The sequence below is a fragment of the Fusarium pseudograminearum genome, chromosome 2 (assembly GCF_000303195.2).
Source record: "Fusarium pseudograminearum CS3096 chromosome 2, whole genome shotgun sequence".
Taxonomy (NCBI): domain Eukaryota; kingdom Fungi; phylum Ascomycota; class Sordariomycetes; order Hypocreales; family Nectriaceae; genus Fusarium; species Fusarium pseudograminearum.
In genome coordinates, this window is record NC_031952.1 from 5,562,156 (window position 1) to 5,579,728 (window position 17,573).

At 48.2% G+C, this 17,573-nt stretch overlaps 7 protein-coding genes across 7 annotated transcripts, besides 1 other annotated feature; 3 read left to right on the forward strand and 4 right to left on the reverse strand.

The window, feature by feature from the left end:
• Nucleotides 1–102: a repeat region.
• Nucleotides 103–520: 418 nt separating this feature from the next.
• Nucleotides 521–1,925, reverse strand: FPSE_05497 (uncharacterized protein; the record flags this gene model as incomplete). Its single annotated transcript, XM_009258615.1, has 4 exons — nt 521–1,503; nt 1,556–1,605; nt 1,653–1,751; nt 1,804–1,925. 4 exons carry the CDS (start codon nt 1,923–1,925, stop codon nt 521–523), a joined length of 1,254 nt encoding a protein of 417 aa, XP_009256890.1.
• Nucleotides 1,926–3,863: 1,938 nt separating this feature from the next.
• On the reverse strand, nt 3,864–5,135 carry FPSE_05496 (uncharacterized protein; the record flags this gene model as incomplete). Its single annotated transcript, XM_009258614.1, has 1 exon — nt 3,864–5,135. The coding sequence occupies one exon, from the start codon at nt 5,133–5,135 to the stop codon at nt 3,864–3,866; it is 1,272 nt and encodes a 423-aa protein (XP_009256889.1).
• Nucleotides 5,136–6,979: 1,844 nt separating this feature from the next.
• FPSE_05495 (uncharacterized protein) lies at nt 6,980–8,698 on the forward strand (the record flags this gene model as incomplete). The annotated part of the gene is made up of 1 exon (XM_009258613.1): nt 6,980–8,698. One exon carries the CDS (start codon nt 6,980–6,982, stop codon nt 8,696–8,698), a length of 1,719 nt encoding a protein of 572 aa, XP_009256888.1.
• Nucleotides 8,699–9,309: 611 nt separating this feature from the next.
• On the reverse strand, nt 9,310–11,187 carry FPSE_05494 (uncharacterized protein; the record flags this gene model as incomplete). Its single annotated transcript, XM_009258612.1, has 1 exon — nt 9,310–11,187. The coding sequence occupies one exon, from the start codon at nt 11,185–11,187 to the stop codon at nt 9,310–9,312; it is 1,878 nt and encodes a 625-aa protein (XP_009256887.1).
• A 519-nt stretch (nt 11,188–11,706) lies between these two features.
• FPSE_05493 (uncharacterized protein) lies at nt 11,707–12,539 on the forward strand (the record flags this gene model as incomplete). Its single annotated transcript, XM_009258611.1, has 3 exons — nt 11,707–12,174; nt 12,224–12,298; nt 12,345–12,539. 3 exons carry the CDS (start codon nt 11,707–11,709, stop codon nt 12,537–12,539), a joined length of 738 nt encoding a protein of 245 aa, XP_009256886.1.
• A 254-nt stretch (nt 12,540–12,793) lies between these two features.
• FPSE_05492 (uncharacterized protein) lies at nt 12,794–13,808 on the forward strand (the record flags this gene model as incomplete). The annotated part of the gene is made up of 2 exons (XM_009258610.1): nt 12,794–13,104; nt 13,157–13,808. 2 exons carry the CDS (start codon nt 12,794–12,796, stop codon nt 13,806–13,808), a joined length of 963 nt encoding a protein of 320 aa, XP_009256885.1.
• Nucleotides 13,809–14,318: 510 nt separating this feature from the next.
• Nucleotides 14,319–15,856, reverse strand: FPSE_05491 (uncharacterized protein; the record flags this gene model as incomplete). Its single annotated transcript, XM_009258609.1, has 3 exons — nt 14,319–14,387; nt 14,439–15,719; nt 15,782–15,856. The coding sequence occupies 3 exons, from the start codon at nt 15,854–15,856 to the stop codon at nt 14,319–14,321; spliced, it is 1,425 nt and encodes a 474-aa protein (XP_009256884.1).
• Nucleotides 15,857–17,573: the final 1,717 nt, after the last annotated feature.

Genomic DNA, 17,573 nt, shown 5'->3' on the forward strand with positions numbered 1-17,573 from the left:
AAATACGGGATCCCGTCCGCTCTCCCATAGTCAAGCTGGTAAGGGGCGGATTAGTAGTTGGGTCGGTGACGACCAGCGAATCCCCGCTGTTGTATGTTTTTTGTGTTAAGGCTAATTGTATCTTCTTTTTGTTTTGCTTCATAAGGAAATTTGGCTTGAATCGGATCTGTATTGGGAATGCACGCGAAGAGTCTGTCATTGACAAGTCTTCTATCAGTCATAGTCATGGTCTAGACCTAGGGGGTAGCAGAAAAGTTAGCCTCCTAAGTCTTAGGCCATAAAAATAAGTAGTCTAAGAAGCATTATCTAAGTGGCCTAAGCTGCCCTAATAATTTTATCTCTTATGCTCTCAGCGATCAAAGTTTCTGGTACCCTGAGGATGGCTTGCACGAGACAGTAATTGAGCGAATGGGTATATATAGTTAGTCTAGCGAGGGTATAAAAACAAATGTACAGTGCAGTAAAGCATCAAAAACTATTCCTCCGTGTGCACCTTGTCATAGGTAGCTCGACAATCTCCCTAGTTGAGTCCCTTGGCGATGTTGGCATATCGGGAGTTAGGGTATGTGAGGCAGTTGGTGGTGCTGTCCAGAGAACCAAGTTTCTTAGCGCTGGTACCGAGGAGAGAATCAGCCCCAGTCTTATCGGCAGATGCTTCCCAAAACATGCTTCCTCCGAGGGACTTGTTCTTCACATAGAGAACCTTGTTCTCGACCATACCGGGCGTGTCGAATGAGATGAGCTCCTTGGTATTGGCATCGTAGCTGTAGGAAGCTTGGGCATCGCGGTCGTAAACGAGGCTGGCTCCAGGCTTGGGAAGGACCTTGTAGTCCCAAATACCGTTCTCCCAGCTGCCGGATCCGACGCCAGAATAACCTTGTCCAAGACCTCCAGTGTTCTGGAATGCGCGACCGTAGATGGGCATGCCGAGAACCATCTTTCCAGAAGGTACACCACCGCCGACATAAGCACTGACGGCTTGGTCGGTATTAAAAGGCGTCGCGTTGGGGATCTTAGCATTGGCATATTTGTTGGCTTGATGACCAGAGAAAGCGCTCCAAGCACCCGCATAATCGTATGCCATGAGATTAATGTGATCAAGAACGGAACCAAGCTCCTTCATCTTGAGCTTTCCATAGTTCTCCGGGCCAGCAGGTGCAGCGATGGACAACTGGAAGTGGTATCCAGATGCATATTGCTTGGAGTAAGTGTCTAGCTCCTTGCGCACAGCCTGAAGGAGAAGAACCATGTTGTTGGCGTCAGTGTCGTTGGCAGGATATTCCCAGTCGACGTCGATACCGTCAAAGCCCCAGTCCTTCATAAGAGCAACGGAGCTCTGGGCAAAAGTGGCTCTGGTGGCGGCGGTACTGGCAGCTGCTGGGAAGTTGGTTGACCATGTCCAGCCACCAATGGAGAGCATGACTTTGAGTTTGCGGTTGGCCTTCTTGAGAAGGAAGAGTTGCTTGACGCATCCGTATGCATTGGTACCGGGCTCCTCCCAGGCTGAAGAGCGATGGTTAATATTGAAGGGTGAGTGTCAAATAAAGGAACTTACAGTCACCAGTGTAATGTTTCTCGAGGTCAGCGTAAGAGTCGCCGGTATAACTAAAAAGTGTGAGTAGATGAACCGCAATAAGTAAAGACAATCTTACACTGTTCCGTCGGCTCGCACATTCAAAAAGGCATAAAGCACGTGAGTGAGCTGGGAAGCGGGCAGGTTCATGGGCTGGTAGTTTCGGCCGTAGATCCCCCTAAGAAATGTCAGCGGAAAGGGTTCGTGGACTGAGCGTCAATGCTACCCACCAGTTGACAAAGTACACTGCATTCACAGAGCCAGTTGCTTGCTCGGAAACCTCATCTTCACCGTTGAGATCTGCCACGACAAGGTCGGGAACATTGGAAGGGATGTCTTCACGGGCAACCATTGTGAATGTGTTGACGAGTTAAGATGAAATAGGTTTGTAAAAGTAGTGTGTTGTAGTTAGAGAACTGATATTGCTTGTTGTGATTATTGTATCTATACTCGACTCTGCCCTTCATTTTATACATAGGAAACTAGTCAGGTAATTGTTCGAAACTGATTATCATGACGATGATAGCAGATTCATCACACTGCCTAGTCATCGGCCGTTCTCAGCAGGGTCAGCGAAGACGATGCAAGTTTCGATCTGGAAAATGGTCATTGTTGTGGTCAGTATCACCGCTCAAGTGACTGTCGTGGAATGCGACAAAAGAAAATCAAGATCAGGTCCGAGGGTCGATAGCGTAAACAGAGAAGAGTCAAACCAGACATGCGGGCTTGTAACGTTGCAATCTTGTTTCATTTCCCATGCCGATCACAGATCGCATCCGGCTATAGAGTGATAGCGCTCGGGCATAATAACAAGCTAGCCCTATAGAACAAACAATATCTTAGATAATAAATATCCGGTGATCCTGCCACTTGATGGATGTCGTCGCATTGACTTTCCCTTTGCACGCGAAAACAAGTCTGGTGGATGTTGAGATAGTGTAGAGTAGCATCAAGATGATTGTGTAGATAAGGTATGGTAAATCATTTGATAACCGACAGCAACGATACAACCCTGAAGCATGCTTTTGCGTATATTCGGGAGTGTTGACATGATCGTTGCAGAGTAAGGTGGTATTTGTAGGGGCGTGACGGCGGCACCCGATTACTCTGCTCGTCAAGTAGCAAATGACTCTAGGGATCTAGAGATTTGATAAATATATCGTTCAACCTTGCATGTGATATTGATGTCTCAAAACAACAGCAAGGGTTAACGGTGACTGTAGTAAATATTCTGATGCATAATGAATGAGTTGTTCGCCATTCTCCTTGGCGCGTAGCACAACTACCGACAACTGCCAAGGAGCTATTGCGGAGAAAAAAACCCGAGATGATGTCCAGAGACGAAAAGATGCTCTTGTGATCATTTAATCACTCTTGGAGGTTCGATGCTACGTAAAAGTCCATTCGAAGGTACTATGGTGTCTTGTTTAGGAAGGTGGCTAGCCAGCGCATCATCCAACCAAGACATCTGTCCAGGTGGCGTATGTCTCATCCCGAGAGTCCGAGAGTCAGGAATATCACGCAAATGATAACTCCAAATCATGAGGGAGCAAAAATAATATCTGTAAGACTCTAACATAAAGTGGCACGAGTTGGGCTGTTAATTCCTTCCATTATGCTTCTGATAGCCATGATGACTGATACCCCCAGGCGAGTTCAAGTTGCCCAAAACACGGTTAGTATTGTTTATCAGTGACGATAAAACCCCCAGACTAAACCATCCCGATCGCCAGTCATTTGGTGTTGCGCCTGAGCTGTGTTGAGCAGACAGAAATATGTTATTTTATGCTAAAAAGAGACGCAAACGCAAAATACCAAAGGCCATGAATCAGGGTGACTGGCAGGTAGGTTGCATAAAAACCGGTACTGATTTAGTGGTTGATATAAATATTAGATCATTCTTAGTATATGGCAGGCCTAAGAGTGGACTAGTGATTTCGTCTGTACTGCCTCGAGTCCCTATTTTTTGAGCAACCCGCCTACCTGAGTCCTGCTGCCAAAGTTAAGAGGCTGCGTGATGTATTATAATCAATGGGGTTTACTCTCATTTTCGCCCCGAAACTGATGGAAGCTACGTGAGATTCTGATATCATACAGTATTTCACAAATTGAAAAGCAAGAGGAATAATGGCCAGCATACTCGTATCATCTTAGGCGAAACCAGGATGCCAAACGAAGAGGTTCAATTACTACTATCAACATATGAAAAATACTATTGTAGAGGATAAGCCCCGCTGGAAAGATATGATCGACAGTTACAAGTCACTGCTGGATCGGAGAAAAGCGGCATCTAGTTGGAAACTAGAACCCGCGAAAGTCGATGTCCAGCCACAGGTGCGAGAGTTCCAACGGTGACATGGGGCCAGCTGAGACCGTTAAAGTCCAAAGTGACAGTCTGCGAATACTGAATCTGAGTATACTCGATGTTAACAGTCTTGGCGGCCGGGACATTCATGTCAACCACGAACTTGGGTACCGCATCTCTGGGGCCGGAAGAGGCTGGAGACACAGTCTTCTTCTTGTCAACCTTGATGTCTACCACAGGTAGATCAATCGTGGTACGGATCTTTGAGAGCCAGTACTGGGCTGTGACCTTGACTGAGTTTGCATTGCCACTTCTGGCCTGGACAGTAGCAGTGTTTGCACCACCGTCAGCACCGATGAGGAAGCCGATGTTGCTGGTACCGCCGCCAAGATCAGGGTTCTCGGGAATAGAAGACACTGAAAACGAGGTACTTTGAACGATTGTCTTGCCCTTGTTGGCGTTACGGAGAACAGTGTTGGGGTCAGTCAGAATATCCTGAGTGATGGTGCCAGCCTCCATGAAAGTCGACAAATCTTGAGGAAGACGATGAGTATTGTTGTTGGTAGCAGTTTGGCTTCTAAAACCCACAGTCTGGGTACTGCCGACAACGAGAGGAGTTATGTCGACTGATGGAATGTTTGGTGCACTCTGTGTTGTGACGGTAGGTTGGAAACATTGAACATTGATAGATGTTCCATGGGGGATGGCAGCCATGCGTGAGAGCGAAGCTGGAAGGACAGGCATTTCCTGGCTAGCAGGTACATGCATCCAGAGGCCAGGCTCAAAATGAATGACTGGCTGCTTCTTGGGGGGTGCCACAATCTCAGTGATGTCTGTGATCGTCTGAGTGTATGGCACGCCGTTCAGCATCAGATCAGCCTGTGTGTCCAAACCGCGATTGGGCACATCAGTAAGCCCCTTACTGAACGCCATAGATTCACTGGTAAGGTTGAGTTGCAGGATGTTGTCATTGGGGTCTTCAGATGGAGGTAGGATGGGCAGAGGGGTAGGAGTCTTTGTGCCGTTGGGTCTGAAGATATTGTTGAAACCAAAACCAGCATAAGTGCCGTGGAACTGTGCCAAGACTCCCAGCTGCGACAGAGCGACATCACCACCAGTGGTTTGAACGCTGGGAAACCCATTGATCTGGACAAGATCATCATTGTCCTCTGGTTGAACGGGGTCCAGAACAGTAGGGCCGAACTTGAAGTCATCACCCAGATCCATGGGGACAACGGGAGCGGTTGGGAGCATCATGATGAAAGAAGGTTGTTTCTGTAAAATAATTTGGAGAAGTCTTTGAATGTGAATTCCTTGCAAATTCAGTTCATGCTAAATGCTTCTTGTTATATATAATCGATATATCATTACACCTCGAGTTTGGGGGCTTGATAGACACCGTGACTTACCTCCGTAGCCCAACGGCGGTAAGCCAATAACGTATCTCTTGATCATGCTGACAGACCACTCATACGATAGCTATAGTAACACGAGTTCATTCCAACGACAAAACGGAGAGTTTCTTAACAAAGTTCCCATCACATGTATCTCACCGTTCTAAATTCTTCTTATTTCTGACATTTCATTCCAGTACTCCAGGATAACAATCCGGGCCGAACCTAGGCCATCCAATCCGATAGTCACGAACCTACGGATTAACTCTCACTAAGACGGCGAAAACTCAAAAGTGGCTTCCACAATAGGAATTGTGAAATTCGTATCCAGTAACGCTGATTCGGGGGCTTGGTCTAGACCGGTATTTACGGCAGCACTAACCCCCAACGGATGCAATTGAAGGCTCTGTAGATTGAGGTTGAACTTCTGTGGCTGAAGCTAATGAATGAATGCTTAGTTTTTGAGAGCAATAGGGGGTTTCTAGTGGCCTGGCACTTATATGTTGCGAGGTTGTCAGCTTTGGGTCATGTTTGATCTCCCTTGCATCAGCCTTCAGAGACGGCACATTCTTGCCGGTCAGCCGCACCGTTTGCAAAAGCCGCCGCTTGTATAGTATTACGTGTCCAAAAAGTACCATTCAACTTTATGTAAGAGTACCACAAGAGGCGCATTATCTTGGTCGCTGTTAAACGTGGTTGGGACCGCTGATTTAGGCACGTTGTGCATCTCGGGGGCCGGTAACAATAGCTGTCAAAGATTCCTTATATCGAATACTGAAGAGCCTATGTTATCTGTAAGTATATACGCTTCAGCGTCTGCCAGGGGCAACCTCACTTGAAAGGCTTCAATGTCTTTGCTTCTGTCTTACGTTATCCACCAATTCGGCCAATACCTCGCGTCTATGCAGTTTGTCTCATGCTCTTCAGCCGCAAAACTGACTGCATTGCTTGAAACCACTCCGAAACCAATCATGCGGGCTTATTGGGCACCAGGTTGGTTATCCCATCCCGATCCTGGCACCAATAGAAATACTTGGACTCAGCCTTGGGCAGATAGATTGATCACATAGTTTGCATCTTGATACCGGATATGGATAGCTTCTCACCGCATACCAAAACCCCGCAAACAGTCTGGAATTGATCGCTCGTTTTGTGCGACCACTGGAAGCTTGTCCGAAATGAGGCGGAGGCGGGGCTGGAACTGATTGAAACATGCTGATGGTGGTGAGAAATAGTGGCTGGCTGAAAATTGTCGACCTCTCAGTTTGTGCTACAATGAAAGTACTAGTCAATTCAAATCACAGTAAATTGCGCCTGGCATGTAATGATAGTAGGGCTGCAGTCACATTCTCGCATGGACTTACTCTAGGACCCTGTGTCTGCTTCTGGATTGGCGAATTCATTGCGGAAGCCAGAGTCAACGAGGGGACTGGATGGCCGACTTTAGCATCGATAGTTACAGCTACCAGGGCAGCCACAATGCGTGTCTTAACGCTCTAGGAATGTCGGGTCATCTTTCATGTAAGACAGACTCCATCACATTCTGTTCATGTTTCCGTAGCCTACCGGTCGGTTGCACAGCCTTGGACCCTTCTTGATTATGTGGGGAACAGAGGATGAAGTATAAAGAGCAGTCAAGTTGAGCAAAAAAGGCTCCCATCATCACCTCTCATACAATATACCTACCTACTCTTTACTTAAAGCATCATGTTCAAAATTAAAGACTTTACCGGGATGCAATACTCCCGCGATGGCCCATCCATTGGCAAACACGACTATGAGTACTTCAATGAACAGTATGCCACCTCATCCCACCAGGTGGACCATGACATGAATCCTGCCCTCATCGTCCAGCCAAAGGAAGACAATGATGTTGTCAAAGCTGTTCAATGGGCAAAGGACAACAAAGTATCTGTCGCTGTCAAGAGCGGCGGCCACCAGTACAGCGGTGCTTCATCCACTGGCGGCAAGAACATCCAGATTGACCTTTCCAACACGTACAAGGACATGATGGTTATTGATGCCCCTGGCATTCCCGAAGACAGAGCTTTGGTGTACATCGGTGTAAGCAACCGGTTGCAAGACTTCAATGCTTACCTTCGACACAACGACTTGTTCGTCCCGCATGGACAATGCGCCTATGTATGCACCGGTGGACATGGTCAGACCGGAGGCTATGGTCAACTCGGACGCAGCTTCGGTCTCCTTGGTGACCATATCATCAGCATCCGTATGGTTGATCACAGCGGCTCTATCCAAGAAGTCACCAAAAAGAGTGACTCTGAGCTGTTTTACGCTATACTAGGAGGAAGTCCTGGTAACTTCGGCATCATCACCCATTATACTATCGAAGTGTACCGTGGTGCAAGCTACATGGGCACTGTCGCTGGACCCAATAACTTCAAGGGTCCTCATGGTCTGAAGGGCTTGTGGCTCTATGAGCCCAAGGTCCTTTCTCGTCTTCTCGGTACCATTGCCAAGATGTCCGACGAAGGTACAGCACCTCGTGGGTATGATCTATGCTGCAGTGTTCTCAGCACAGAATTCCCCATCACTATGCTGTTCCCTTCGATGCAGGATGACACTATTTGGCAAAAGGTTCAAAACAAGATCAAGAACGCCCTCAGCCAAGAGGTTCTCAACCTTCTCAACGGTAGCTTTCCTGCAGTCATTGTTCTTTACGCCCAGTGGTGTCCCATCAACAAGACCGACAAGTATGACGCTACCGTGGACAAGTGGTTTCAGCAGTTCCGTGACTTCCAGAAAGACTGGAAGAACCACACTCTTCGTATTGAGGAATTCGATGAGAGTATGGCTAAACTTACTGGAAAGTGGATCTTCCCCAAGGCAAGAGAGTTCGATCTTCCTTATGTCAAGCGCACATACGCGACCAAGTCGCAGACACTCCAAAAGGACGGATGGGTTGATGCCACTGTCAAGCGCTTGGATCTGATCTTCAATCCCCAGCAGAAGCTCGGGAACGACAAGTCTGACAAGGAAGGGGAAGTCTACGATCATTGTAAGCTCTCTGTTCAAATCCAATGTTTCGGAGGCCAGAACTCCCGCTTCTTCACCAACAAGGACAACGGCACCTCGTACAGTTGGAGAGACTCGACTGTCTTGCAGACCCTCGACTGTTTCCATGACCCCGGTGATCAGTACAGGCAATATGCGATCAACTGGCAGGCTAAGAATGACTCGATCATGATCGGACCCAACAGTCCCTTCAGCAAGAAGGACAGACGTGTGCTCTGGGGCTCATGGGGTGATTGGGATATGAGCAAGCCTGAGATCTGGCAGGCATACTATGAGGACGCAGACAAGTACAAGAGGCTGGGCAAAACGAGAGCGAGGGCTGACCCTGATGGAACTTTTACTGCGAACCCGTTTGCTGTCACTGCGGTGAAGGACGGAGCTAAATTGTAAGATCTATAACATTAGATCACTGAAGTCTTTATGAGCTTTATCCATAATAATATATTTCATTTGTCTTGTCATATCTTCTCATTGGGACATTACTTGAGAAATCGACTCGTAAACTGGGAGTGGGAACCTGGTACCTCACCTGCGTCTGTCCATGACATAGATTAGAAGCATGATTAGCTGTAGCTAGTCATATGTGCAGTTGCAATTGAACCATACTTCCATTCGTAGCCTACCTCTCAATTGCTAATGGTTCGGTTGCCAATGAATGCAACGTTCTTTGTTCATGTCGAGTATATATCTCCCGATTGTGACCAGTTTTCTCAATTAATGGGGCGCTGGCGCAACGGTAGCGCGTCAGATTCCAGCAACGTTTCGTGGTTCGCCTTGAAACTCCGCCGGTGATTCCTGAAGGTTATCCGTTCGAATCGGGTGTGCCTCATATTTTTGCTCATTTTAGTAGCACACTCATACATCATCACTCATCTTCTACGTCAATAGCATGATTTTTTTATTGCTTCCTTGCCTATTTCATGATTGCTTTGTTCTACAAACCCATGACCACTTGAGCCTATGGACCAATTAATATCACTCTCTTTCCCCCATCTTCACCTTTATGACTTCTTCTTGGGCTTTGTTTTATCCACAGTGTCCACCCACTTCATGTCAATTCCCCTCTTTCCCAAAATGTCACTTGTGATGATCTTGCGTTGGTCACCCTGAATAACAACCTCCATCGATCCAGGTTTCGCACCAGCGACCTGTCCCACACTTGCCGATCCCGCACACTTCTTCTGAAGCTCAGGCGCCAGGACTTGAGGATCAATAAAGAAAGGCTCGAGGTTGGAAATCTTGGTGACAACCTTTGTACCGGTTCGCTTCTCAATCGTGATGAGGATGCGAGGCGGCGATCCAGCCTTGGGCTTTTGGTCAGATGAGGGGCGCCCTTGTGAGATGATATGGAATGGCTGGCACAGGTGAGTGTCTTCGAGGACTCGCTTTTGGAGGGCGCTGCGGGTGATACGTCCTGCTGCGAGCCAGCTGCGATCGTCGTCAGTCGGTCTGTTGCCCAGAATATCGTTGGCAATGAACGGATCCAGCTTGACGCTAGAGTTGCCTTGGCCTCCTAGTTCGGGATGCCCGTCTATGTACGACTTCAGAGCTGTTGAAATATCTTGCGCGCTGTAGAAGTCGGTTTTTGAAGGTAAGAGGGTCGGCACGAGCTTGGAGGATGGGCGGTAGACAAATTGAATATTAATCTTCTGTCCGGACGATGCGCTACTATTTGATGACTGGCCTGCATCTCCAGTGGAAGCACCACCCTCAGCAGCCGGGGCTTTAGGTGTCGGCAGTCGATAAGGTCGGAAGCCACTGATTTGGGCATCGTCAAAGTCGATATCAAGAATGACTGTTTCGCCTCCATTTCGGTCCTTTGCGAGCACAAGCTTCTGCTTGTGCAGTTCTTTGATGAACTTCTTCACATTCTTCCAGGATGTCTTCTTGATGTTGTAATGCCGACTTTGAGATCGGAGGTTGGGCTGGATCATACTAGCGATGATGAAGGATGGCTGCAGTGGAAAATCCAGGCCATAGTGAGGTGGGCTACCAGACTGCTTCGCTTTGTGGACGGCATAGAGGAAGGCTTGGTGAAATGCATTGTCGATCTCTCGTGTCGTTGGTTCTTGTTCGTCGTCTTCATCATTCGCATCATTTGAATCGTCTACCGTAGCTTGCGATTCCTCGGGCTGGTTGCTAGGTGATGGCTCTGTTGTTTTGCTTTCGTCTTCGAATGACACCTTACCAAGTTGCGAGGCAAGCCCTGTATCAAGACCGCTCCATCCTTCTAGGTTTGAAGGTGGATCAATACCTCCACTACCGAGCGACTTCCAGCTCCAGCATTCGTCGCCAGCCCAGTGGAGAGCCTTGACTGCTACGCCCTTTTGTCCCTGTAAATCGTCGGGAAGGTTTTGTACATCGATTTGACAGGATCCGACCCAGATAGGCACCGTGGGGTTCTGGAGACCTGCGACAGCCACAACAGCGCCTGTGGTGGCTCGCTTATCCCAGGCGGAGCCCTTAGCTTTCACCAAACCGGGAACCATGAGATCGGCACCATGTTTGAGCTTCTCGTCGACGACAAAGTCGGGCGTGTGTAGAAGCGGGATGAGATTAGGGTTGCGCCACAAGGTGTAGACAGTCGGTATCAAGCGGGGGTTCTTTCCAGTCTGGAACCAAAGAACACGCTCATCTTGATCAGGATGGGCTCCGATGTAAACGGTTCCCTGCTCTGTAGGTGTGATGAAGCGCGCTGATGAGGTGGAATCTGGCAATAGTGAGTTGCGCAGAGATGACAGCGTGCCTGGTGATGAAGCGTCGTCAGACTGCTCTGGGAGAGGGACTTGGTAGTCGCGAATAATTTGATCGGCGAGTTTTCGTCGATCTGAGGAGCGCAAAGGCGCAAGGTTTCTGATGTCGGGCTTGCGCTTGAACATGATTGAAGGAAGGGTTGGATGAGATGAGGCAGGGGTGTTGTGAGCTTCCAATCCTGGGCTGGGGGCTTGTGAAGTGTGGAGGAGATTTATTCTGGTGTTAAATCGCGGACTTGGAGGGGCAGCAAGTTGATCAGTGCTGAGTCATCATTGCGTCATGTCCAGTCACCCCGCGTCAGGCAGAAGCAGAGGCAGTGAATTATATAGCAAGCAGATGAGTAGAGCACGCCGGTGACTCATTGAGACTCATTTCTAGTCATACGAGATATACAATTGATTGAGTCAATTACAGTACGTATCTTTGAGTGGCTGACAATCAGGAATACCCATGGCGTATAAGTGACCAATCGGATGACTCTTAATGATAGCGTCTCGTCTATCAAACATTTGTCCGTAAGCAAACACGAGACCAAGGAGCACAGGTCTTTGTCAGGTAATCCTTCTCAGACATCCGACTGTTGCTCTCATTATACCCCTTTTCGCAATAGATAGCTACCGAGTCTTGAGTGAAAGCCCCCTACAATGCCTGGCTTCTTCCTCAGAGATGCGCTCGTTGCCATCGGCCTCCTCAAAGCCGACAATGAGCCAACGCCTCTCACAAGTCTATTCAGTAATCTCCCGAGCTACCATCGAATCTTAATCGCTGGTCTCCACAACACTGTAAAGTCAACTCTACTCCAAAAGCATCTCGCATCCAATGTCAAGCATGTGACAACTTTTACCATGTTTACAGTTTGTCATGTCGACATTTACAGATGTGGCAACGTTACCTTTCACGTCATGGATATCGGTGCAAGTCGACCTAGTGGATTCCACACAATGGAAAGGGCGTTCTTTAACCAAGCAGATGCAGTTATTTGGGTCATCGATGCCAATGATTGTGACACACACGTAGAGTCGAGAGAGGAGTTGATAAACAAAGTCGATCACAAAGATGGCATGCCCAAGGATACGCCTCTTCTCATACTGGCTAATAAGCGAGATCCAAATGTCTGTCTGTCATGTATGAGTGTTTTTGCTTCCGCTAACATATTCATAGGATATTGAGGCTGTACAGAAAACAGAAAGTTTCTTCTTTGATCAAGCATCATCTGCACTTGCTGCTCGACCACATGTAAGTTATTAGAAAACCGCCGATTCTGTTTGTTAACACCACAAAGGCAGTGTTTGGCACCAACATACACACAGGAGAAGGGTTGCCCGAATCTTTTAAATGGCTCAGTGAGATGGTTGCGAATCGGACGACACACGACACGCGGGGTACTGAGAGTGCTAAAGTTTCGTGTCAAGATGAAGTCGTCGCAATACTGGAAAATGGCACTGGTCGGAAGTTTGAGCGGGAAAATAGCCAGTGAACTGACTTATACCATCCAAATACTCCATCGTCGGCGTTTCTCGATAGGTGAACGGATGTCCAGCAGTGCCCGGTTTGAACCCATTATCCCGACAAGCTTTAATTATCGGCCCAGCCTCCAGCATTTCACGTCCCTTACGCTGTTTGGTATCCCCTATAAGTACCCCGAAACATACCCATCTACACTGGATCACCCTCTTTAGTGTCTTGCCAGGTCATCAACGTCCTTTCTCAAGTTCCACTGATACTACCACCATGCGTCTCACCTACGTGTTTTGGGTGCTGTTTACAGCAGTGGCCTCTATACCGTTTTTTGAGCAGCTTGATACAGAGTTAAGATATTGGTTTTATCTTTACTGGCAAAGAGATGTGTTATGGGAGCCGGCATTCGGGCCTATATCAGAACGACTGCTGGCGATGGAACGAAATGGCACGTTGAGGGGACCCAAGGTGTATATACCCAACCCAGGCTTTGAACTAAACATGGGAAAGCCTTGGAAGTTGGTTGGAAACGGCGTCGAAGTTGCGAAGAATGTCTCTCTTTCTCGTAGAGGAAGAAACTCCCTGTGAGTCTGAGGTACAAGAGTCCACAATATCTTGTAACTGACACGGCTGTAGCTTGTTTACAATCAGCGATCCAGTACAACGACCCGAGGTCTATTCTGTAAACCTCAAAAACCTCAAAGACCATCGGGTCTATTATCTCACGTTCAACTACCGCTTTGTCGAAATGAAAGGGGTCACCAAGAAAACCCCCTGCTTCATCGCTATTACTCTAGGCGACATGATCGTGACATATCCCATATTCGCAAAAGCGGGACAACATCCTCACATACTTCGTCACGAACACATGCGCTACCAAAGTATCACGGTGCCCATGTACTCCAAGGTCAGCATTTCTCCTCTCGTTATCGCAGTATTCTGTAGCACCCGCCTTCGCACTGGGGATATTGCTAGGGTATCAATCGATGACATACGTCTTGAGAAGGGTGAGGGCGAGCTTTCAAGCTGGGAGTTTGATCTGCCTCGGGAAAAATATCAGTATTGGCTGCGCGATAATTATCATCAGGAATTCCAGAAGAAAGATGCCAAGTGGTACGGCAACTCTTATAGTCCTGGATGGCCAGTCAACTGCAGAGAGGAGACGTTTGATGGATGGAAATGCAAGGTGGCGGGTTATGACTATCGACGTCAAGATCTTTGGGATGAGGGTTACGGTGACTATTGGCCACTTAATGAGCAACCAGGCCGTAGTGTCACGGATATTTGATGAGTGATGCTGTCTGCTTGACGCTACAGGGTTGGCAAGAAGACAGACGTGGTTCAGTTCATGTATTGAGTGTTTCACCCTCAATGTATCGTGGATACACAATTCAATTGCATAGAGTCAATATTTAAAAGAGTTTATTTATTTTTATTGGCGGCATCAGGGCCCTTTCTAATTTTAAGATTGTTTATCATCCACTGATAAGTCTTGAAGACTCATGGTCACGGCTGCCTCTTTGCTACTCTGCTGCCCGCCACCTTGGCTAACCATATGGTCCGGCGTCCAACACTCCTGTCTAATCTTCCTCTAGTCTATGCTTCTTCCTTTCCGAAGCTATCCTGAACCATCATACACCACTTTTGCGACAAAGGAAAATATTGAAAACATTAAGATAATGTAATGTGGGGGTAGCATGTTGCGTTGCATTGTTGTTCGCAACCCAACATGCCATGCGCGCTTGCTTGACGAAATACTAGAAAACCTCTCCAATACATCATGGCGTGTATTATCGTATTATCGGACACCAGCCTGCACCAGTCGGCTTTCGGCTGCGGGGTTGTTTAGAAACTTGGGTACAGAGTCCTGGTTGCAAAGTTAGTCGAAGATCATATGAGTAGAAGCGGAGTAACTTACGGTAGCCATCAGCTTAAAGACCGCATCATGGGCGGTCTCAAGCAAAGAAGTCACCTCTTTCAATGTGTCTGCCACTGTCGCGTCAAGGGACTGCGCCTGTGTCATGCGCTGCATGAGGCTTGATCGGATCTTATGGTTCACGTTGACCTCTCTTGGTGAACCTGGAGCGAGGAAGGTGTTGAAGATGACGTGAGATGTTGATAGGAGCTCGTTCATTTCTGTTTCTTTGTTTTCGCTCTCGAGTAGGGATTTAGCATCACGGATAATAACGTCGACTTGCTCATAGAAGGCAAGTCCCTCCTCACAGTATGTCTCACGGAGGTTCTCGCGGAACAGTAGACGTAGTGTGGGATCAAGCAGGATCTTCTCAAGCTTGTGTCGGTTGCTCTCATTGATGCCGCCCTTTGCTGATGAAGAGTCGGTCTTGCCTTGTGATGAGCCGCGGCTGGAGGAGCTGGTTTCGACGAGGTCCTGGCCACGCTCAGAGAGCTGGTAGATGGCGACGGGTGTGGGCTGGAAGAGCTTGCAGGCGGCAAACTGGTTCATATAGACCATGTCGGCGTTGACTGACTCGATGAGGTTGTAGTGGACAAAGTGGGTTGCCATGTTGACAGCTTCACGTAGATCGACACATGTTGTGTTGTCTCGTAGCCACTCTGCCACGGATGAGCCTGTGAATGTATCATGGTATGTGCGGTTGTTGATCTTGCGCTCGGGCTGCATCCTGATGCCTACAGCGCCTTCTGACAGATGGCCCTTCTTTCCCCGACCGTCAACGCCGATCAGTCGGCAGAAAACGACTTCAGTTGTTGCCCGATCGACGTGGCAGACATCAGTCTTGGTATCGCGCTCCAGATACAACAGGGGTCCATTGATGAGACACTGCAGCTCGCTCATCTGTTCCTGGTACAGTCCGTTGGATTGGCAGAACCAGTCGAAGATGGTGATACCCTTTGATGTTGGCCTCCATACTCCTCCTAGCTTAAATAGCTGATCAGGCTTGCCATCGGCGGACTCAATGTAGCGGGCATCGACGAATTGTTGGCATAGGTTTCGGGCTGTGGCTTGGTTCATGGAAAAGGTGGTTGTGGAAGTGGATACGACAGTGCCCAAGGGGTTGTTGGGATCGGGCATTCGATTTGACTGGGTCAGTTTGAGGTTACCGAGGTTGTGAATAGCATCTTCTGCGAGGAATGTGTGCTCCATCTTGATAAAGCGGACACGGTGAGGGACGAGAGGTAATAGACTGGCGAGGAGGGCTGAGTACAAGTCCTGAAGGTCCTGTGAAGTGTCAGCCATGAATAGAGCTCGGCCGGCTTTAACCCGGACAGGTAATTACTGACCTTGGACTGCGGCCGGTCGTCATTGTTGGCACAAAGCAGACGTGACGACGATTGTGTTACTGTTCCTTTCGACATGTTGGATTTGTGCATAGAAGCCCGCCTATCCAATGAAAAGCTTGTTGTGTCGAGCATTACTTTCGAATTAAAGGGAAAAAAACGCAGATTGCCACACAGCACAGTCAAGTTAGTAAGTCAATTCATGGGTGCGGAGCCGGGAGATAATATAAGGAAAGGGGCCATACATTACTCGTGCGGCCGTGGTGCGATTCCTCATTCAGAGATAGTCGAGCGGAGAACCACATGGCAAGCCGCAAGTCCACGCGACTGACTAGATCTTGTTGAAGATTAGCTCGGCGATATCCACGTGTTGCGGTCCGGGAACATGTCACGATACTGCACCCTTGTCCCTTGATCCGTCCGCAGTGACAAATCATGCGTCGTGAACCTGGCAACTTGGCTCTGCCCTGATGGTTCAGCCCATGTTGTGCATAACATCTGTTTATTCCGACCGGGAACCATTGTGAGACGGAGGCCGGCTTCTCCTTTCTAACACAGACACTCTGACTCCATGGAAGCAACAAGGTTTCCGTCTAGGTCGTCTCTAGTTTAGCATTATTCCCTTGGAGCCTCGGCGTACCATTTTCAGCCAATTAACGTTTTGCTGCCGCCTAAAATCACGACCCTTGTCCTTGAAAATCTCAAACGTTGTGGCAAACAAGAACAAAATTGTGCATCAAGAAGTCTGAGCTCGATCAAGTTTTGTTTTGTCCGGGTAGCCGGGAAAAGTAATTACCCCGATAACCTACCCAGATATAAACAAAGCAACCAGATATTTCACCTTAGTGCTTCTGTGCAGAACCTGGCAAGGAGCTGAACATGACAGCATGACTACTATGTACCTACTGTTCATGGCTGATCGACGGGCTGCCGATCAGCATACTGTGCACCACATCCGCTCACCCACTTTTCATCTCTGCAATTTACTGCTTGCGGTTCCGCTAACTGCGGAACACCCATGATGCCCGATATTCTACGGCTTAGCGTTGTGGCGCTGATTAGGAGCCGCCGGCTGAGACACTACCTGTTCATGCCATGCTTGACCACCACACAGAGTAGAGAATTGGAACCTGACTCAGCTAAAAGCCGAGTGGCTTGAGGCTCAAAGCTGCGCTACACTACCACACTAACAAGGAGATGAAGCAAATTAAATCTGACAATTTCCACTCCGTCTTCATTCGTCAATCTGCTCATCTGTCTTCACTCGCGGAGATCACCGAGATCTTCCCTTGACCCGAATTGTAGATTACCATGCATGTTTTCCTTCCATGGTGCGTTTTGGATAACCGAGGTGTTGAGTTTCCCTGTTTCACTTGTCCTGTATCGTAAGTTTTCTCTGCCAGTATTACTGTTTTAAGCCATCCATGCGTCTGTTCTTCCCGAACCCAGCCATCCTGTACCCTGCAGATTTCTGAACCCACTGTAAACAAGCCCAGACAGAATCGCCCTAGGCCGTGCCATCTCTAGGTACTTCCTTTCCTTTGTTTTTTTCTCCAACACTAACATTTAGTCTCAATTAATCAAATCTCATTTGCTTGGACATGGCGATCCTCCGCTGGCGGCCCCAGGTATTCATCGAATGGACTACGTTGGCGCCAGTGACCCTTGGAAAAAGGTTTCCGACGCAAGGACGTTGTGGTTGGTACCGCTTATGCACCGGTCGTAAGCTAAAATCAGCCGTCGAGCGCTAAAATAGCATGACTTGAGATGCTTCATGGAGGTCCGACGTCACTCT